This window comes from Pararge aegeria, chromosome 22 (assembly GCF_905163445.1).
Source record: "Pararge aegeria chromosome 22, ilParAegt1.1, whole genome shotgun sequence".
In the NCBI taxonomy this organism is placed as follows: domain Eukaryota; kingdom Metazoa; phylum Arthropoda; class Insecta; order Lepidoptera; family Nymphalidae; genus Pararge; species Pararge aegeria.
This window is the reverse complement of record NC_053201.1, coordinates 10,889,954-10,913,618: the sequence shown is the minus strand read 5'-3', so window position 1 is coordinate 10,913,618 and position 23,665 is coordinate 10,889,954. Positions and strand designations below refer to the sequence as shown.

General features: G+C 34.3%; 1 protein-coding gene across 3 annotated transcripts in view; it reads right to left on the bottom strand.

Moving 5' to 3' along the window:
* Positions 1-2,717: 2,717 nt before the first annotated feature.
* The window catches only part of LOC120633646 (atrial natriuretic peptide receptor 1), a 238,082-nt gene continuing 217,134 nt past the window's right edge, over positions 2,718-23,665 (bottom strand). For all 3 annotated transcript variants that reach the window (XM_039903933.1, XM_039903934.1, XM_039903932.1), the window contains 10 exons: positions 20,324-20,447; positions 18,697-19,023; positions 17,592-17,751; positions 14,278-14,436; positions 11,772-11,937; positions 10,850-10,999; positions 10,150-10,342; positions 9,237-9,411; positions 3,920-4,110; positions 2,718-3,665 (listed from right to left, as the gene is read on the bottom strand). In XM_039903933.1, the coding sequence (XP_039759867.1) occupies positions 3,060-3,665; positions 3,920-4,110; positions 9,237-9,411; positions 10,150-10,342; positions 10,850-10,999; positions 11,772-11,937; positions 14,278-14,436; positions 17,592-17,751; positions 18,697-19,023; positions 20,324-20,447 (2,251 nt within the window). In that variant the 3' untranslated portion in view covers positions 2,718-3,059. The remainder of the gene's footprint in view (positions 3,666-3,919; positions 4,111-9,236; positions 9,412-10,149; positions 10,343-10,849; positions 11,000-11,771; positions 11,938-14,277; positions 14,437-17,591; positions 17,752-18,696; positions 19,024-20,323; positions 20,448-23,665) is intronic.

Here is a 23,665-nt window from a genome sequence, read left to right as displayed (position 1 = left end):
CATGTTAATCACACAAACCTTTTCCGGTTGTAGGAATCGAACCCACAGCCTAAGACGCAGAAAACAGGGTCACTGCCCACTGCTAATAATACTGCAATATCGATATTTAGTAGATACTCATGGCTTGAACGTTTCAACACTAATGACTGCAGTTTCCAATAACCTCAAAACCTATTTCTAACCTCAAAACTGTGCCGATGCCGTGCACTTCCGCAGACAATATCCGGCGACGGCACCGACTCGCAGCGTGCATTATTAAATCCTAACTTTGATCAACGGAACTACAAAACATAGGTTGCACTATGTAAACCTTCCAGTAGGTAACTTCACTGAATATTGCACAAAATTAACAAGACACAGAACCCTCATTATTGCATGCAGTGCATTGTGTCCAAAAGCAGTGAAAACACCTCGAGCAGATCTACTTCACACCCGCGGAATGTTGCTAGATCACACACTTAATCCCATTTCCCCCTTTTATGCTCAACGTTTAGAGCATTAGACATAAATAAATACTGTCAACTAAATACTATCAAGTAAATGGTATGAAGTGTCTAACCGCCTGTTCAAGGAACACTGCTAAAGTGGAGTGATTTTTGATGATTCAATATTAGACGTGTACACGGTCTCTGTATGCTCTTAATTCTGTGGTTCCACACAACTTAAACTTTTCACTAAAAGGCGTGGACTGCATTCGTACTTTTTGGTATGTGATGAAACAGTCTAAGATCGATGCGGCCAAGAAACTCAGCTATTGCTGTCATCCAAGAATTATGAAAAAGATGAATTTTAAATATTATGACCACACCAAACAGATAATTTAAGAAATTATAAATGACACCATACAGATTCTCCTGTTTTTCGTGGAGTATAGCAAATTAAGCTTAATTTTCATTACATATCATGGAATTCCGCAAAGTACGCCTGCTTCTATCCAATATAGATTTTTAAAGCTAGTCTCTAGAACCTTCGATTTCGCAAACTTAACAAAGTTAAAAAACAACAATGATTGTTATTATTACTTAGGGTTTCATTATATTAATTCTATTTAAACTAGAAACTCGTTATACCAAATTGTGTTTTAGTATTAGGTAATTAGAAAGAGATGACGTAATTTTGTAGATTACACGCGATGCGTCTGCAGATAATCCAAGAGCTACGAGACAACTTACCTAATGTATTCTCTTAAATACCCTCCCTACCTTATCTTGGAGCTACAGATATAAACGTCTCTATTAACGAAAATTAAAGGTATTTAGTGAAATACATAATTTTGTTTGTTATGATTTTGTTTTTTGTCAAGTAATTAAAATATCGCTGCAATAACCTTGGTGGTAAAGGTGTGTGGAGTCCACCAATCCGCACTGGGCCAGCGTGGTGTAGGACCCGTGCTGTGTAGTGGCCCGGTAATGGGTCGGTGTGATGATTATGACGAGTAGAATTTAATTTCTTAGATTACAAATTATTATTCGTGTCTCGGTGACTTATTATTAAGCATGTTAGTATATGCAACACGATCATCAGGTAAAGTCAACAATTGTTACGAAGGCAAAAAAAAATAGAATAGAATGAGGATTAGTATAGGCATAAAATAATCTTCTTATTGCCCTTATCCCACCTAATGCGAGGTCAACACAAAATTTATTCTTTTAACATGAACACTGACTTGTTGTGCTCGTTTTGACTTCTTGTTTACGTACTATTTAACGTATTGGGAGTAAACCATAGACGTGGAAAAAAACAGACTAGAAATATAAACAAATAAAGACAGAAAATTGCTGAAATAATCTCTTTCAGGTAACCAAAATAAACGGGCTTATGGTTTTCTTTTAAAAAATCTGATTAACAGTTCGTATTTCGAAAATAGGCATTGTTTCAGTCGGTCCGGATTATTATCCCTAAAGCTGCACACGTTAAGCCAGCTTATTGGAGCAGCCCATAGATTTAAAATAATAAGACATTGACGCCATTAAAATTCCTGAATAAATTATGAAAAGGCATGATTAAACAGAAAATTACATAACATTGATGACTTCTAGCTTTAAGATAAAACATCAAGTTTCATCAAATACGATCATTTATCAGCATTTGCCTGGGGCTTAGTATCGTTAATGATGAACTAACCACTAAGCCAAATGATTATAAAATTATGTGCTTATGCATCGTCGATTCACTACAGGATAGATGTATAAGAAAACACTAATGATTAATTCTCACTCATTTTATTTACTATTAAAGTTTACAACATTGAATTTCGCCTTTTACACCGGTCACATAACAGAAAACACAATTACACCATTCGCTAAGGACACAATAAAAATAAAAGTTATCCAATAATAATATACACAAATAATAACATTATTATTTACAGTCTAGTCTCATCACTTAAGATAAAAGTAATAAATAATTAAAATAAACTTAACACATAACAATGTAAGTTTGACTACTTTGTTTTTTAAAAGTTAATATAAAGAACTGCCTGTAGAAAAATTACAAAATATACTTTCATTTTATAAAGAAACTATAACAAAATGCAATAAAAAATACATAACTATAAAATAATTAAGTACATCTGTCACATTATTTATATAATGTTTCTAACATTTATTTTCAATAGTAAATGAAAAAAATATATTCACATGTTGAAAAATAAAGAGAGTAATAAATAGGTAAAGTTATTCTGTAAAATAATAACCATAGTGAGCTGAATACTATTCTCAAATACAACATTTATTTAGTATCTAATATTTTTATTTAACATTCTTGAAACAGTGATTTACAAAAAGAAGTAAAATGTGGTACAATATTAGATTACTCTAAAAGGTACACTAACTATTCTCAATACCCATAAAGTTAAACAAAACTCACTTTAAAACAAGTAGGATGTACATAATAACAGAATAAATTCTTTGTTGAGTCTTAAGGGTATTTTTATTTTTAATTAAATAATTCCAAAATGCACAAACTCGATACTTAGGCAATACCATTATTTTTGGGTGTGCTATATTGTGAAGTGGTACTTATTTAATAAACATTAAGAACAAATTTCATCTAATACTTTAAACAATTGAATCATTTGGTTTATCAGCTTTCGACAATAATGGTACACTACTATAGTCTTTGAGACACTCGCTTACTTTCCTAGAGCCGTTATCAAAGGAACTAGCAGTCGGTAACTTAGGTATCCAATTATTATTACCTATCTTATTCGCTTTGTGATTTCCAATAGAATTCATCTGGCAATCCTTAAGTTTGACTTTAGGTTGTCCGGACTGGATCACATTGTTATGATTCAGAGAGTTAACATTTAGCGATATTGTATTCGATACGCTATCTTTGTCGAATTCTTCAACATCTGTTACCCCATTTGTCACAGGTTCTGTTGGATCTGAATGCTGTCTCTGCATCTTGATGAGTTGCAAAATTGGTTGAGCTTCTTTCTCCAATATTGCTACATCTGTTGGTTTTTGAAAAATTACCCCTGATCCTCGTCTGCTGGAAGATCGTGAACCATTATCCAATCTTTGCCTAAATGGGGTTAGATGGGATAACGAGCCGCTGTTTTTCGATTGGTTTTGTAATTTAGCTAGTGGAGCTTTTTCTTTAGGCGCATTCGGATCTATGATTTCTCCTAACAACCAATAAGTGACTAGAACTCCTTTACCCTAAAACAAAAGAGAACATGATCAAAAAACTTACAAGATTTCTATTTGACTATCCTGCATAGCTTTGCTTATTAAAGTTCAACTGTAAATATTTTGTTGAAGTGATTAAACTTTTTTGCTGTGTTCGGCTTATTTGGGATAAAATCTATAGTTTTTAAGATATATTTTCTTTCATTAATTATGATGAAAATTTAATTCTTCATCTCTACTACCTTTCTTTTGTCTTTTGATGACCATCTATAAATCTTACCTACCTTCATAGCTACTTCCCCACGACATTCTAGTTTGAATGTTCCGAACGTATCCAACAATGCCTTTGTCGTCGGAGAAACGTGTATTCTTAGTGCTTCTCCATTAGATTCCATCCTGGAAGCTGTATTGACTGTATCCCCAAACAGGCAATATCGTGGCATTTTTAGTCCAACGACACCAGCAACACATGGACCTGCATGAAAAACGACAAAATTATTGGTTGATTGCTTAATATTTTGACAGAAGGGCTGAATAATTTTTTGCGTAAAGGATCAGGCTGGCTTTATGACGGGAAAATGCACCCAACATTATTGACAGAATTCCAAGCGTGATACATTATTGATAAAATTCATATTATAAATAACTGTACGTAGGTACGTTCAGTTATTAATATGAATTTTATCTGTACAATAACTGTTAGTACCTATCCTATCTTCATAACATACAAATAGCTAGCAAAATTTACTGTTACGACCCTTAACCTTCTGAAATGAAATAAAACGTGAGAGAAATTCTCAGAAGTTCATCCTCATATCAGTATTATTTATTAGTGCGATCGCTTAAAGTTGTTTACAACTTTTATTGGTACGAAGAAAACCTTTTCTCGTTCTACTTATTGATTTCTATCGTTATATAGTTTTGTGTGTAGTTAAATCTTTCGAAGCAAAACGAATTGTTTTTTTATTTGGCCTAAATCATACCATAACTCTCGTGTATAAAACTTTTAACGTAGAGACATCGAATTGAATTATTTAAACGTGTAAGTAAACAAATCGAAGTGAGTGGAACGCCAACTAAGAATTCAGTGCTGACAAAAAGTTTTCCGGAATTTTTATTATTTTTCTCTTAGTAACGTTTTTTCCTTAGGGCTACATTTTAAACAACCTTGCCATACCTAATCCTACTAATATTATAAATGCGAAAGTTTGTATGGATGTTTGATGTTTGTTGTCTTTCATTTAAAAATTACTAAACCAATCTGACTGAATTTTGGAATGGTGATACCCTGGATTAACTTATAGGCTGCTTTTTATCCCGAGAAAATGTACGGTTCCCGCAAGATTCATAAAAAACCAAAAAGCTGCGTACGAATCCGCGGGCAACAGCTGGTATTACATATTATCATAATATGTCACCTTACCAGTTTGTTTGCTGTATAATGTAAATCTGACATGAGATTATTACTCTAACAAACGACCTTTGCCCAAAGCTAATTTACCTAATTTGCGTTTTATCAGAGAAATTTTACAAGTAGCAATATAGGTGAAAATTTCTCACAATTTGTCACAGAGCTGCCTAGATGTTGCAATGACGCTTTGCTTCCCTCCTTCCGATGTTTTATTTATGAACTAAAGTTTTTTACATAATACTCTTTATACTTCACTCTCGGTAGTGGATTTTCCGTAGGCGTCTTTTTTTGTTCAATTTGTAAAATTACTTTTTCGAAGTTATAACGTTACTTTTAGCAAGGTACAGTGTTCGAAATAATTTTTGTTTGCTCGGCACCTATTTTATAAAATGATGTTTTTAAAAAATTAACTATTAGCGTACTAAACACAGAAATATATAGAGGATAGCCTCATTATCATAAAAGAAACGTTTTGGACGGATCCACGCTGCATATTTTTCTTCTTGAAGAATTTTTGTGAACTTAAAAAAATGCTCTTTTGTAACTTTTATACACAGTGTTTATTTTAAAGTCAAACACCGACTATCCAATCTTTAGCAAGTCAAAGCAATATTCAAAATAATTGAAGTGTACTACATAAGTGTTAAAAAATTATTACATAAATTTATGTATTAAGAATTTGGGAAGCAACTGAAGCTGAAATGAAGTCTACTGATTAAAATATTTTTTTAATTGATTGTTGAAATCGCCGCAGCACTGCGCAACAGTTGATTTCGGATACTTGTTTACTCTAACTATTAATTTAATTTTTAAATATTTTTCTAACTTATTATTTTTTCCCTAGAATTTACTGTTCTACTACTATACATTGGACAGATTGGTGGATTTCAACGATAAAATAAAATCTTTATACGAATATTCTTTGCAACCCGAGTCGAGATAATCATTTTAAAGTAAATTGTTTTACATAAACAAAAAAAAACAGTATTAACAAATGTTATATTTGTTAACTGTAACTTAAAAGCAAAGAATGTATACTACAATAGTACACTGAGCATAAGAAAAGGTTTTCTATATTGTTGACTTCTATTAACAGCTTAATACAATGATAATATATGTTAAAACCTATCCTAAGTTTCTTGCTGAAATCTGCTTTTAAAATATACTTAATTGTATATTTACGGGGCGGAGATTCTCGGAACAAAATATTCTGTATCGAGAACGTTTTTAAGCTTCATAAAAAATTGACGGCTGAAACTCACGAGCTAATATATTATTCATATATAACTCACATTCTCGGGGAGTAATTTACCCGCCCGGCTCATTAGTTGGTAAAGTGAGATGAATATAAAATACGTATCTTGTTGCGAAAAATGGCCACAGATAATTTTTCTTACGCTATAATGTTTTTTAAAATGGAAAACGCATTCAGCTTCAGTGGCCAGTAATAATGGGTGTGAAAAAATTGTAATGGATGAACGAATGAATGAATACACTTTTATTGTACACCACATAAACCTATAGAAAAATAAAAATGGATTTAGGTATAGATAATTTTATTGGACTATTTAAAATTATACATTTCGTTAGAATGGATCGTTGACGAGTTTGATATATTGGATAGAAGCAGGCGTTACTTTGAGGTGTTCCATCATCTATCTATACTTATATATACAAAAGAGAAAGTGTGTGGGTATGTTCCGTAAAGGCTCCGAAACGGCTGAACCGATTTCAAAGAATCCTGTAAAGTTTGGTGACGATCGGAGCACTCCTATTTTTGAACTGTCAAAGTGACAAATATAGCTTTTATTTACTATGATGATATTCTATTGTTGGGTGTACATGGGTGTACATAATGATCTTCAGCCGAGAAGGGAGAAGGGAATAGAAGAGAATGAATACGGAGAGAAATAAATGATTTAATATATTATGAGACTTATATTAAAAATTTAATGATGTAATTTTATTTTTTAAATAAAATAAAGCAAAAACTAGCCTGGCGAAGCGGGCTGGGTACGCTAGTATACTATGAAAATTAAGCTTATTCTGCTATACTCCGCAAAAAGCAGGAAAATCTGAAGGTATCAATCTATACACAACATCAAACCGATCTTCGGCAATTTACCCGCCGTCTTCCATATTGAGGGGTACAGTGCCAAAGACCGGTTTATTGTGGAGTATAAATATTGAAGAAATTATAAACTACTAAGCTTAATTTTCATAATATATGAGTTTTATATTCGTTATAAAAGTCTATACTAGTATTGTTAATGCAAAAATGCGTGTGCTTGTTTGTTCCATATGTTTAAAAAACCGCTGTACCGATTTTCTATGCGTATAGTCGTGTGTTATATCGACCATATTAGATTCATCGTGACGTCACATAGCCTACAATCAAGACACTTATTATTTCTATCTTGTATCTATAAGCCTAATAGAGAGATCACATTTAAACATGGACTATTAAACACATTACCTCCCGCAACCGAGTGAAAAAGAAAAGATTTTTTGATAATCCCAAGCCTTTACAACCACTTAAGATAAAATATAAAAGACCGAAGGAAAAGGAAAATACCTTCACTTCTAACGCTTATTTTCAAGCCTATCTCTACACTCAATTCCCAACTGCGTCAATTATCCAAACGTTATAAATAACCGGGGAGTCGAGAAAATCTTTGTGTAAGATATCTGCTTAAATCTTACATAAGTACAAAGAGTTTACGTAACTTTTCTAATGGCACGTTTTCGCTTTAAGAGGGTGTTCAAGATATTTTAGCGGTAATATTCATACTGTATAAGGCATAAATTTTTTTGAGCATCAGAAGTTACGTCATTATCAGCTTTATTAATGGTTCACGATAAATATCTAGGTTAAGGAGGGAGTACTGTCTGTCCATTTGTCTGCCTATCCATTAGCAGGTGCTCATGAACCGCTATAGATAGAGAGGAGATATTTTCACAGTGTGTATTTCTATTGCCGCTATAATCTTGATCACGAATTTCAAAATGGCCGCAATGGAAATTAGAGAAAAAGAAATATGCTGCCATAAGGCATAAGTCCTAGTAGTATAATTAATAATGCGGTTAGTTACGAGTCAAATTGCGAGTTTGACTCGTAACTAACCGCATTTTGTGTCAACTGAACAAATATCTATAATAATATTAATGTAAAAAATTGGTCGTTCTTTTATGGTATTGCGCCTTAACCCGTCATTACCAGAGTTTTGTCATTGAGGAAACTATAATCTAGAAACGGAGTTACTGAAATAAATGAACGTATCGTGAAACTGTAGTGGTAATGATCGGGTAAAATAGCTCAATGAACCGCTAGGCGTTGGTGTTGGGTTTCCAAGTTACAAAAATGGCAGTAATAGTTCAACATATATATTGTATTCACTCTTACGTAAATATATATTGTATGTTAAAGTGTTTAAATATTTATGTGTGCTTATTATATGTATTACTTAATTTTTACATTTTTGTATTATATTATGTTTGATGTATTTGTTAAAACTAGTTTATGTCTCCTCTTCTTTTTTTTTTCTAATTTTGAAGGTCACCTGGCAAAGATCGCTATTAAGCGATAAGGCCTCCTGTATTCAACTTCTTTTTTCATGTTTCTGTTTTTATTTCATGTTGGTATATGTTAATGTTGTGGTAATTGTATTAAAGACTTAAATAATAATAATAATAGATTTGTCATTGATAGCCTGCTAAAGGCCTGGCTAAAGTAAATAATAATAAGTAAACTGTTGGGCTAAAGGCCTTTCCCCATGAGAGGGTTCACCCATAACAACAACGCTGGGCAAACCCGTGTTGATCGCAGTAGATTGTAGTAGTAGCACAGAGTACGCTGGCGTTTTCCGTTATATTTCCTCAGTCACCTAGTCGGAAACCCGCAGGAAGAGGAGTGGTGATAACTGTATGCTGATCTGAGTGTCAAGTGTGAGATTTACTACCTACGTTTACTTACTCGAACACGTGAAAGTTAACTACGATCTTTATGGTATCCAAGAAGCGCCATCTAGTGACATTGCTGGAAAAGGGTCCTGTCACTAGATGGCGCTCTTTCGATTCCATAGAAATCGTAGTTAACTTTCGCACGTTCGAATAAGTAAATGTAGCTAGGTGATCTCACACTTGGCACTCTGACATCTCCACACGGCATGGATAGATGATGATGTTCTCACCTGAGTGTAATCCAATCCGCAGCTTCAGCTGGTCATGCGGTCTATGTCTGATCTTGAACCGACGAACAGCTTCTAACAAAGCCAGTGCCATTCGAGCCACTTCACAGGCATGCCGCGTGCCATTGCGCTCTGGCAAACCTGAGACTACCATGTAAGCGTCCCCAATCGTTTCCACCTGCGTACATTAAGTCAGGTTTAATTTGACGGCTAAATAGTTAGGGCTAAATCATCATTGATAAATCGCAAACCGGTTCGTGATTCTGATCACAGAAACTAAGGTTACATGGTAATCACAAAATCACGAAAAAAAAACTAAAGTAAAACAATATATACACTCAATCAAGGCAAGTCATTTGAATGCACCAATTTTTCAGCTACTACATTTTTATAATTTATCCAAAGTTTTTATTGAACAATGAAAATATAAAATAATAAAACAACAGGCAAATAAAAGCTTAAAGAAAATATTTATCCTCCTAATATTATAAATGTAAAAGTGTGGATGTCAGCAAAAACAGCTGAACGGATTTGGATGAAATTTGGCATGCATGCACCTTTGACATGGAAAAGAACATAGGCTACCTTCTATCCCGGGAAATGAGAGTCTCTGCGGGAATAAAGAAACCCTAATATTCATGCGAACGAAGTCACGGGTATCAGGTAGTTATACCTAAATATATTCATAAATATAACGATGAAATGTGAATTTGGTTTTCATAATTTCATGAAAACAGATCAAGTCCCAAAATTATACAGTCAAATTCGTATATAATGACTTTTCGATAGCAAATGTTATATGTTAAGGATTGTGAAGTGTTTAAAGTTATTATCATTGAAGTTAGGTGTATTATTAATAGTAAAAATAGAAGATTAAAATATAAACTGAAATAAAAAGGAAAAAAGAAACTCATACCTTATAAACATCGTAATTTTCAACAATGGAATCGAAACAGGTGTACAGATCGTTGAGAAGGTCGACAACTTGCATTGGAGTAGATGTTGCGGAGAGAGCAGTGAAGCCAACGATATCAGAGAAATAGATAGTGACTTGTTCAAACGTTTCAGCAACAACCGACTGACCATTGATTAATTGAGATGCAACACACCTAAAGACAATATTATATTCTAATTAACCATCTAAAAAGGTAAGAATAAATAGAGAGAAATAATTGTTATCTTCAAGTTTGGTAATTTTGATTTTTAAAAACACAGTTATACCTAAATCGCATTTATGGTCTGTAAAAGTGGCATTTGATAGAGAAACTGGCAAATTTGAATGTAATAAGCACGCAGAATTTCCATTTAATCTACGTCAATAACAATATGAATGTCCAAATTTAACAATTACTTAGTTCACATTCATTATTTTAGTAAAATAATAGCTTTGTTTGTAGTTTAATATTAACTCTTGTGTGAAAAACTTGACACAGTTATTTCTTAAACTCCTTCGTTTCTACATTAAATGCTTTTTACGTAAAAGTAAAAAAAGGTTCAAACTGCTGATGTCTAACGAAAATTTTACCTAATTGAATATTTTCAAGTACTATTTGGTCCAAGACTGCTGATGAAAGTCTTCTCGGAAGTTATTAAAATTCTATTAGCTAGATACTTACTTTGGCAATAGCTGGTATAATAACTCCTCACATTTCTTCTTTTCCTCAAGGTAATCTTGAGTACGCTCGCTAACTAACGATTCCAAATTATTAGCATATTGTTCCATGCGGGAAAGTAAATTATCCAAAATATTGCTACTTTCTTGAGTTCTGAAACGAATAATTAAACATAAGTAGCCGCCAAAATGTAATCAGATTAAATGAAAACAAAAACAAATCCGCCATTTCATTATATCGCAGTATCTTTTTACTAAACTTTGTTAAATATTGTTAAGACGAAGATAATTATTCTAGGAAAGCTTTATTGGTATGTTCGGTACTTTTCCTGTATTTATTACCAATTAAAATTTTGTATCTATGTCAATAAAACGTAATGTTTGTTGTTATATAATATATGCTATCTGACAGCTACCCTTTTTGAACTTTAAGCTTTTAATTTCTTGTTTTCAATCATTTAACTACCTTACATAATTATTCGTTTGACTTAACTTTCATCTATATTGGTTTCAACTGCAAACACTCTTTTTGTGCCACGTACCATAAGGTTATATAAATTTGAAAATACATGAATAATAAAAAAATTCTTGCAAAAAAAAACAACTATCAAAATAATGGTCATATCAAACACCCTACGTGGCGTCACGTAATGAACGCCATGCGATTACAAACCCCACCGCAATCAGTTAAAGAGACGCGAGGCTTCGAGTATTGCCTTTTATTGTTTTTTGCGTATCGTAATATTAGCAACGCACTGATCTGAATAATTTTGTTTGGGTAATGTGTTAACGCCATGTCACGCATTGGTTATATGTTTATTCGTATACTGTATTAAAAAAATAATTTGAACAACTTTCCTGGCGTCACAATAATTGCGTGGCTAATGTGTTATCATAATGTTACCAAGCATAAGCATTAGTATTACTTGTTGAGGCGACGTATAGCGCCTTTGAGGTGACCGAAGTCGGGTCTTTCTGTTGGATCTTCTGCCCAGCACCGACGCATCAGTTCAGCTGCGTCGTCAGCTTCACAGGATCGATTGTACGTGGTGTTTGGTCGTAGGCAACTGCCGATGACTGCGTCTATTATTTCTGTTACGAAACATTTTTAATGTTAATTATAAATCAAAGTAGTTATAGGCTTCAAAGGTTTATTTAAGAATTACTTCATTTTTGAAATGTAGTCTGTCTTTTGTAGTGACTCTAGTACTTTTCCAATATCAACAATTTGTAATTTAACATTCATTTTTAGATCCGAGTTAGCAACTGAATGGCTGTATGACTTTGTCGATTCAGTTTTTTCCTATCTCCATATGTCGCTTCTAATCATCTGACTTTGGTGTGTGACCCCTTTACACTATGACTAGGTATGAAAATGAAATTGGAAATTGGAATTACAGATTGAAAGCAGTGATTAGGTCTTAGTTGAAAAACCATTGCCTAAAATATGTCTATTTATACTATATGCTTTAAGGTAGGTAGTCAATTATAAACATTAAAAAAAAATTATTTTTGGGGATCTATGGATCTGTACTTCATAATATCAACCCATCAATGGCCCACTACAGGGTACGGGTCTCCTACCACAATGAGAAGGTGTTAAGGCCGGAGTCCATCAGGCTGGCCCAGTGCGAATTGGTGGACTCGACAAACCTTTGAGAACATTTAGAACTTTCAGGAATGTAGGTTTCCTCACGATGTTTTCCTTCACTGTTGAAGCAAGTGATATTTTATTTGATGTAAAAACGCACATAACTTAGAAAGGTTAGATGTGTGTGCTGGGATTCGAACTCGCCCCGCAAAAGTGAAGTCGAAGTCCTACCCACTAGGCTATCACCGTTTCAACTGTCTGATCTGTACTTGTTCTTAACTAATTGTAAGAACAATTCGGAAAAGATAACAATAGACTCAATTCAAGCGATCGGAGACAAGAGTTAGGCAATCAAGAGACAATTCAAACAATCCAACTGAGTCGTTATTATTCCACAGAAAACTAATTAATCAACGACAGTACTTAGGTAAGATATTTTTGCAAATAATTTTTTTAATGTACCTATCGCGTTTATATAAGTCTATGTACTTTATTATCTGGGAAAATATTATGTATACTGCAAATTTACACTGGTCCGTGTGGTAACGGCAGATCAGAATACAGTTCATTCTCCGCGCTGCACTGGGCAGATAGATTGGTGATCGCAATAGGTGGTAGTAGTAGCACAGAGGAAGCTTATGAAAATTAAGCTTGTCGTTACGGCATATCAGAATACAGTTGTCGCCACCCCTCTTCCCGCGGGTGTCGTACGACTGAGGGAATATAACAGAAGACGGGCAGCAGCTTCCTATGTTGGATAGAAGTAGGCTTTACTTTGCGGAAATCCATAAAATATTATGAAAATTAAGCTTAATTGGCTATACTCCGCGAACAGCAGGAGAATCTGTCCGTAATAACACCATACAGATTCTGCCATTTAAGCTTATTTTCATAATATTTTATGGATGGAACTGTATTCTGATATGCCGTAACGACAGCAAAAAAGAAGGTATTTTTTTATGTTTATAGACGACCGTTTGACTGCAATCACACCTGATGGGAAGCTGCTTATTCACTCGTGATTTGAAGGTACTCATGTTGTAGGTACTGGGGAAATGGAAGCTGGAAGGGCATTCCAGATACTTGCGGCGCGAATCAGAAACGAAGATGCAAAGCGCTTCGTATGCGTCCGCGGTATATCAACCACGTATGGCTGCAGATCCTTAGGATTCCTCGCGATTCGATGGTAAAAAGGGGGGAATTAGATAAAAAAGTTTTTGAGCACACTCTTCGAAATATATCTTATAATAATAATAATAAGAAATACATCTTAAGTAGCTTTCGCTTGGTTTGTTGGATCAAGAGTCGGATACAGAAGGCAGTAGTCCTTGAAACGGCGCGTATTGTAAGGAGGTAACTAACTCTGGAGCCCTGACCGCCGGTTGCTTGGGCATTCAAAAGCCAAGTTTTTCTTATACATTTTTAATAGTGTTTATTTTTTCTTCAAGCATTGTTAAGAATAAAAAAAATGAAAATCAATAAATAAATGATAGTAAACTAAAATATTAATAACGTTTAATTCAGACTTGAATAATAATTAGGTTTATTATTTACTATATTATATTAAAATTGGCCAAACCTGTAAATAATAAATAATTAGTAATCTCCTAACTAAGATAAGTAACCTTTTGAGCATTTGGTGTGCGAGTGTGTACCAACCCAGTGCTCCATAAAGGAGGGATTTTCCCATTTATTGCTTCATATTTTGAAAATATTGTTGGAGCTTCCGCCCAATAGAAGAATATAAAGAATACCGAAAGGACGACGATGATCCAAAGTTTGAAGTTTTTTATTGGCTTTTTAATATGGTATATTCATTTACGTTGTTACTTTTCACTAACCTTTAGGTGACAAGTCAATTCCGGGTCCAAGCCAGAAGGCTCCTTGCCTGTTGACTATCTCGTGCATGATGATGCCAAAGGAGTACACGTCACCTTTTTGAGTCCCTTCAGGAGGCGGTTCTGCCATTCTCAGTAGTTCCGGTGCTGTCCATAGTATACCTGAGAAAGAAGAGTATTCTTAGTTCATCTGCATTATCCTATAATGTAAACATTTTGTGTGTAAACAACGCATCAAAAGCGCCATCTATGTGACTATTTGAATAAAGAAATATTTGACTTCGACTTGACTTTAGACGGCCGATTGGCGCAGTGGGCAGCGACTAGTGTTGCCCAAATGCAAGAACAAGACGAGACTTAGCCAGTCTTGGTCTTGGTCTTGCGCCAATACACCTGGTCTTGGTCTTGGTCTTGGTCTTGCGCTCCCAGTCTTGGTCTTGGTCTTGGTCTTGCAGCAAGAGTCTTGCAAGTCTTGCAATTACCTATTAGTCTATTACTATTTATTAAAGTTTACTTTAAATCTTAGAAAAACGTATTAGAATTGGAACATTGTGAGCTTGAATTAACATAGCCATAGTAAAGATCAAGCAGATTAATAAATAACTGAAGATTTGATAAGAAATTCGAAAAATCAACTGACCTATATGTCGTTTTCCATGGAAGTAACTGTTTCTTAATAAACATTTATGATTTATAAGCTTACATTTGCTAAAACATGTAAAAAAACAAATTAATTACAATAACTTGACTGTATTTTAAAGAACAATACTTATCTGTCTAGAAAGAGATTGAACCCTCAACTTATAAGAAATTTAATAAAAGAGTTTTACGATTTATCATTTATTTGAATAAAGCTGAAGAGTTCGTTTGTATGTTTGATGACAGAAGTTTTAAAATAAATAAATAAATCCTGAACGTCACTATACCTCCAAAGTTACTATTCCTCGTGGACGAAGTCGCGGGCACAGCTAGTAAATACTTACTCTCATCATCTCTCTCAGAGATATTCGAACACTTTTTTGCTATTTTTTCTTGTAAAAACTTAAGAAATATAATGACTAAATGTACAATAATAGTACCTAAGTAATTAGTTTAAAACCATATAAGTAATCAATATTATAATTACTTACTAGAATGAATTATTATGACATCTACTACCTATCCTCACCATTTTATCCTAATCATAATACTACTTGCGTGATCAGTATAATGTATTCATTTTCATTCTAAGCACTCTGAAACTTATTTATTCTTTGGAACACCTGTAGGTACTCTTAAAATTCGAAATTATTTTGCATGAATAGTGTCAAATGTTATGATTTCGGCGCGGCGGCAACGATTGTTTTAGATTTCAAAAGAAGCCGCCGGCGCGTGTATCATAACCATGTACTTCCGAAAAGCGGCAAATTTCTTTGAGAAGTAAGTACAAAACCTTTGATGCCGCATTATCAAAGTGCCGATGGTTAAAACATAACTATGCATGCACTCAGTTTGATTTTAATAGACATTTTTTTATTCGCTATGTTTATGGTATTAGTCGTAATGCGCATAGGTCCAGTTTTTCATATTCTTTGATATAGTTTTTTGCGTCTCATAGAATTCCTAAGCGTACCTACCTACCTATACACCGAACTGTTACACCTAACTACTCCGTGAAATAGCGCTAAGTCCTAGCTGCAAGACGCAAGAGTCTTGCAGGCTATGTCTTGTTCTTGCTCAAGTCTTGCACGGTCAGTCTTGGTCTTGGTCTTGCTAAAAATACGCGGTCTTGTTCTTGGTCTTGGTCTTGCAAAAACGCAAGAACAAGACCAAGACTGCAAGACCAAGACTGAATTTGGGCAACACTAGCAGCGACCCTGCTCTCTGATTCCAAGGCCGTGGGTTCGATTCCCACAAATGGAAAATGTTTGTGTGATGAGCATGAATGTTTTCAGTGTCTGGGTGTTTATATGTATATCATAAGTATTTATGTATGTTATTGATAAAAATATTCATCAGTCACCTTAGTACCCATAACACAAGCTACGCTTACTTTGGGGCTAGATGGCGATGTGTGTATTGTCGTAGTATATTTATTTTAAAAAAAATATTTAAAATAAAAAAAAAATATTAAAGTCCCACCGCTAGACATAGCCCTCTTCCTTAGGTGAGAGGGTTTAAGGCACAGACCGTACTGCTACAGTGCAGGTTGGCGAGGTTTATCAACGATTAACGCATGTTAGTGTTAAAATTGGGACCGACTACTTTAGATGTGTGCTCTCGTGAGGCACGGGAGTGTACACAACCAAATTCCTAACTCCAGACCGGTACTAAATTTAAAAAAAGCACAGAGGAAACCACTACTAAAAGAAGGTAACTACAACAGTATGAACCTACTACCTTAGTTAACTTTGGTTCGATACGTGAAAACAATTTGCACACAATCAGACACAAATCTAAATTCTGATTTAGCCTCCTACTTATTCTAGTAACATATTATTAATACGAGTCACTAATTAAAACACTAATATTATTTTATCACTATATAAAAAAATATCCCACGTCTATTTTTGATTATCTCCATAAATAACACAAAAAAATACCTATTCACACACATTCATATTATTACATCAAATTTAAAAATAGAATTCATAACGGTAATGTAAGCACAGCTAATTTAAGCATTTTTTGAATAAAGAAACCAGTTCGTATTGCAAATTTATTTTAATTTTGTTATAGTGCTTATCTTTTTTCAAAACAAGGTTATGGTTGTATCTATTATCTATAAAATTGTCACAATTAATAATAAATAATTAATAGGTTGTCGTTTACAATATTTTAATATATTTCAATCGATTTAATATTTTATGTAACTGTCACATAGTAGATATATGAGTGTGAGTTATTAGTAGGTAAAGTATTTTAATAAACACCTTAATAACTGCTTTATCTTCATACTGTTTACACTCCGCGAGATAGACAGTACACCTTTCCTACTCGAACATCGTAGCCAAATGTACCCTCGACTCTATGTGGCCCTGGTACTTTAACCTCATGCAAAAGATAGGTCAATCCATAAAATTCTTATGTTATTTTAAAAATGTTGGAAAGCACAAATTCATGGAAAAATGGTGGCCATAGTCTAGTTTTAAAATTACAACTTAATTCGGTCATCCAAAGCACATTTTTTACTTAAAAATTAATTACCTGTCGACTCGTAAAAAGGCAAAGTTTCGTCTCTTCGCTTGTGCAACGATTAAAACGATAAGATTAATTCGTAATTTTGACAAACCAACTAAATGAAATACCTAATAATTATATTAAATTCTACAACTTACGAGTCCAATAACTGTGAGCCTTAGCATCTTTTTCCGAAGTCCTCAGGGCGTTGAGGCCGAAGTCAGTTATTTTTAGTACGAAGCGCGAATCCACTACGCAGTTGCTAGATTTCAGTGCCCCATGGGATTTGATGTCGCTGCTATGCAAGTAGTGCATTCCCTGGTGATAATTAAAACATGGATACAACGTGTTACCGAACCGAACTTATGTACGAAGGGTGCATAAGTATATTTCATAAGAAATCACCCTGAAAACATATTAATCATAAGAAGCAGAAAAAATTATTTATCTATACAAACGAATTCAAAACATTGTGTTTACTACTAAGTGTTTACTTATGACAACCCTATTGAAGACAAAAGACCGACACGCGCATAGTACCAACGCTACGCAAGGCGTACCCAAAGAAGTGACAGTAGTCACCTGATTTTAATTTTGAATGTGATGTTAGGGCTGTATCTGATTTTTTTCGGCAAAAACTATGGCAGTGGTTACACAAAAACTCTTAGCGTTTCGGTTGCACTGATAAGTCCCAGGGACAGTACGTAATGCACTTCTAAGATCTGTGAAGTATTATATTTGTTTTTATTTACACGTTGTACATAACATGGAAAAAATAAAATAGTACTAAGGAAATGTGTCTCATTTTTTATTTAGAATTGAATAATAAAGAAAAATAAATGACTCTCAGGCTCAAATACCTGCATAATTAAAAGATTTCATTTGATTTGAGGACTTTATTTGATTTCCATAATATAATTCCCATTTCAGACCACCTCTCATTTCAATAATATACACAGTCTTATTTTATCTCATCCTTATACTCGTATACCGTTATAAGTTGCCCGAGGATAAATTTAGTGTTTTTTTAACAGCACTTCAGTATTTTCCACTTTTGCCGCATACTATCTTACATTCATACAACTTATGTTTTAAGAAAAGTGTTTTTTCTGAAGACATAATTCTCCATCTATTTCGATGAAACACAAAGCAGTTTATTTTAGTACCGCGCTGTAAAACTGTTTACCTTTTTTTGCACTACATTATACAAATGAATTCTTGAATATTATTATAAGTATACGAATTTAAATAGTTCTATCTTACCTTCACAATGTCATGCATCAAGCTAACTTTGAACATCCAATCCAATTTAATTGTGTCATTTTCCAAAATATCCTGTAGAGACCCTTTGGGGCAGTACTCAGTCAGCAGACAGCAATGGGGAGGATCGACGCAGGCCCCATAGAACCTCGCTAAGTGATCATGCTCCAAATCCTTCATCTTCTTCAGTTCTAGAAGGAGGGGTCTTGTCAGATCAACCCTCTGTTTATCAACCTTCTTGATGGCGACGCGACAGCCTTTGTAGAAGCCACACGGGGCATATACTTGACGGTCGCCCGCGAGGGAAGTGGCTTCGTCGGAGTACGCCGTCTGAAAATATTTCTTAGTTAGCATAAATAAATGCTACAGATAAAATCATCGATTGTTATATAGTGATATGGTGTGATTTAGTTATTTTTAATCACCAGGTATATTATGATATGTGTGAATTTACTATTTTTAATCAGTATAAAGGCGATTATAATAAAAGATGAATATACAGTTTGGTAAACGCAGCCGTTGGTCGCCCCAATGTTGTTGACAGGTGGAGCGGTCCAGGAACACGGTTTCCGGAACTCTTTACAAAGACCTATATCCAGCAGTGGACTCCAATCGGTTTAAGTCATGATGATTATTATAATATACATTAGTAATAACTATATACTATGTATGACTAAAGTATATGGGTATATGTATGCACCGCCTAACTATTTTCTTAACTTTTTTTCTTCGCCATTGGTTGCCTGGAAGAAATCGGTATGTCGCGAAAGGCCGCCAAATTGTATATGTTGTTTTATTATACTTTTTTATCTACTTTTTGTGGTGTGCAATGAAAGTATATTCATTCATTCGTTTATTCATTAACATTTACTATTTAATTATATTCTTCGAGAACTTTACTTCAGGGAACATTAGAACTTAAGAAAGCTTTTTAAATTCTCAAAGTTATAAGTGGCTGACTAATTGTCATTAAAAGGATCCCATTGAGGGTAATTGCTTAACAGTGAACTAAGCGATGACAGAGAAAGCAGTATAGAGGCTATGGCGCAGAGTGGAAACAAGACTACATAACGCCGCATATTATTTTGCCGTTAACACACATGTATGCATACTTAATGAATCATCAATATCGACCCATTACCGACCAGGGCAGGGCACAGGTCTTCTTTCAATTAGAATAGGTTAGGCCGTAGTCCACCACGCTGTCCAAGTGCGTATTGGCAGACTTCACACCCATAATAACATTTCTGAAATATAGTTCAACGGGTATAACGATAATATTTTGGATTTGTCGATATTTCGACCCAGTTGCATGGACCCAGGTCCAAATAATACAGATAAAGACTGTGATTAGGATTGCCTGTGTCGTGGAAATTCACTAGGTTATCACCGCTTCCTAAATTACTCGGTACTTTATTTGCTTACCTAATAAATACGGTTAAAGAAACTATTGCATTGATTTCAGGTGATAAAATAATTATTATTGATTGACGTCCTTAATCTCTAACCACCTTTATGAGACCTTTACTTAGAATTCTGACATCCATTTGAATAGCATTGAAAAAGTTCGGCCAGGAATTAAAGAGAAAAAAGAAACAAATTAAATCAAAGCTTTTGAAAAGCCACTCACCCCTGAGCTGTACCTTCGAGCCAGCGAATGCAAGCTGCCGCGGAGACGTCCTCCTGGCAACAGCACATCGCTCCAGCCAACCCGCCACGTCATCATGGCAATCTCCGCCTCCAGTTTGTAATGCCTAATGGTAACAAAAAAGGTGGATTTAAAAAACTGTAATACATCCTTGATTATTTATTGTACAATACTAGGAAAAAGCTTTCTTCTATAAACATTAAATATATATTATGCCGCCAAGAAGCATTGTGTTTCGGTTTGAATGTCGTTGTTGTGGGTTACCGGCACATGATGCTAAAAACTTACGCCCCGGGTTGATAGATACAGGAACACTTTGTAGGACGAATTCTTTGCATGCGCTGCAAGTGTTGCACCGTTTATAAGCGATATTTTTTGTTCGGCAGTATCTCCCTTTCCCATATGAGATTTGAGAGAAAGACAATTAGTTTTTTTATTTTTCGAAGTTTACTCCTTAAGAATCGATTTTTATATATAAGGCGCCCGGTATGAGAAAAATGTGAGAAGTAAAATCTACTGATGAATGACTTCGTTATGTTTTCGCTTTGCGACGTTGCATGCCCGGCAACTGTGATGCGCGAACATGCAACTTCTCTTTGTTTTAATTAACTTATTTTTCCAATTTAAGTTACCAAGGAAACCGAATAATATCTAGATAAAGAAACAAACACGTAAATGTATAGGATAGAGTGAGATAGAAAACATTATATATTTTTTTACCCATTCTAGTACCATAGAAACTAAATAATAAACCCAACATTTATCCTAATAGTTCTGATACTCTCGCTATATGGTATTAATCTTTTGTCAGTTAAATAAACTCTTTTTGCGTATGACAATCGCACGTCTTTGTCGGTAGGGTGTTAACTAGCAACGGCCAAAGCCTCCCACCAGACCAGACCAGTGAAAATTCAGAAATTATAAATTCCTAAATTGCCCCTACCGGGAATCGAACCCGGGACCGCAATTCACAGCGCTCATCGTTGCACCAGGTAGGTCGTCACACAATGCCTTAAAATAACACATATACATAATATATACATAATGACATTGAATATACAATAACTTGACGCATGATAAATAAATAAATAAATAAATATACTACGACAATACACACATCGCCTTCTAGCCCCAAAGTAAGCGTAGCTTGTGTTATGGGTACTAAGATGAATAATATACATTGAATAATATACATAAATACTTAGAATATACGTATAAACACCCAGATACTGAAAAACATTCATGCTCATCACACAAACATTTTCCAGTAGTGGGAATCGAACCCACGGCCTTGGGCTCAGAAAGCAGGGTCGCTACAAACTGAGCCAATCGGCCGTCAAATATGATAGGCAAAACTTTAAAGATATATCAGCAAAATATACCTCGGAATTTCCGGCTTAAATGAGACACTAAACTTAAAACAAAGAAAATCACTATTGGATAGAAGCAGGCGTTACTTTGCGGAATTGCATGATATATTATGTAAATTAAGTTTATATGCTATACTCCGCGAAAAGCAGGAGAAACTACATGGTGCATTTCATAACTTCTTCAATCTTTATACTGCACACACACATAATTGTTAAGTTGACTTAACAATTATGTGTGTGTGTGATTGTTAAGTCAACTTAACAATTATTCATTGTAAAGTCAACATAACATTTCCTGAGGATGCTCCGGTGTCGGAGCGAAACGTGCGTAGAGCGTACATTGCCGAAGATCTGTTTGGTGTGAAGTATAAAGATTGAGGAAGTTTTAAATTACACCATACAGATTCTCCCGCTTTTCGCGGAGTATAGCAAATTAAGCTTGATTTTCATAATATATATGATCCCTATCAATTTAATTATATCTCAGTAAAATTATGAGGGAATTTTGTGCAGATAATTTCTGCGCAATTTAATATGAAATGTGTCCCGGCCACCCGTATATGGCGTTCAAGTTTATAACGTTCAGGAAACATATTTTCCAGCACGTTTCCTTGAGGTAACCCATCAAACACGGAATTCCTGTTGTGACTAAAAAAAAACGTCCTCCAGTTATTCAATCGTTGCGTCATAGCTGAAGTTAAAAAGGGAAGCAAAATGCTAATACAGCAATTGTATGTTGGAGTGGAACATTCGAATTACTTTAGTTGTTCACATAACAAATTGAAGAGGGTACGTACGTACTTAGTCATCTATTCAGAATCTGGCACGATATCTACTGCATTACGGTTTTAGTAGCGTAATTTATCGAGTTAATTTAATAATAAAAAGCTTTCATGCCTCTAAACATTCAGGTACAAAATGAACGTCTTTTCCGGTTAAAAGCAAAATTCAAAGTGCGTATGTGTTGTAGGAGCTAACATTTAGTTCATTTTCAAATTAATATCTTTTGCGATATACCTAACATTCAGGAAAATAGACTATTTGAATTTTACATCGATAAAGAGTGAGTATGAGACGTAAAACTCGTAACATGTAAATAAGACTGAAAATATTTTTCATCGAATGTCTTTTAAAGCTAAAAGAAAATGTATTCGCTAAAAGAAAATGTATTTTACGAGAATCAAATGTAAAGTAAAGGTTATGTTATTACATTTAATCGTACCTCTAAATATTAACATAGAAAAGGTAATATAAACGTATAAAGGCAACTCAATAAAATAATAATAATAAACAGCCGCGTTACTGTAAATAAGGCTATATTTTCACAGTACGCTTGAGGCCGTCTGTAACTGAAAGATACTGTTGAAAACCTTTGATACATATATTCTCGTTAAGAATATTGAGTTATTGATTCCATTTCCCCAATTACACTTTGGTAGCTTCTGCGTATTCCTACATAAATTTGTATAAAACCCTGGTAGGGTTTTATACAAATTTAAATTTGGTTCTATTGGATTTTATTCATAGTTGACTCAGTATATCAGTCTTAACGCTAGAGCTGTTTTAGCATAAATTAATAGTCTATTATTTTAATCATCCCGACACAAAAAAAAACCTCTTAGAAATAAATTATTCAAAATTCTAAATTCATTTATTTCAGGAAGGCCTAGTTTTGAAAAGTCAAGTGAGTCTGTTTGCATCAGTTCAAGTTTATCGTGTCTTTGAAATACTCATTTTTTTGTCTGGTGCAGGCTTCGGCCGAGGCTAGTTACCATCCTATTGACAAGGGCGGGACGCCGAGAGATTTAGCGTACCGTTACCACGTCGTGTAGAAACAAACGTATGTTGTAAAATGATATTTCAAATTTAAACAAATATTTGCCCAAGTGAAATTTTAACCACACGAAATCTTGTTTGCCGCTCGGTCTGTGTTGACCTTAAGGCAAGTCTGATG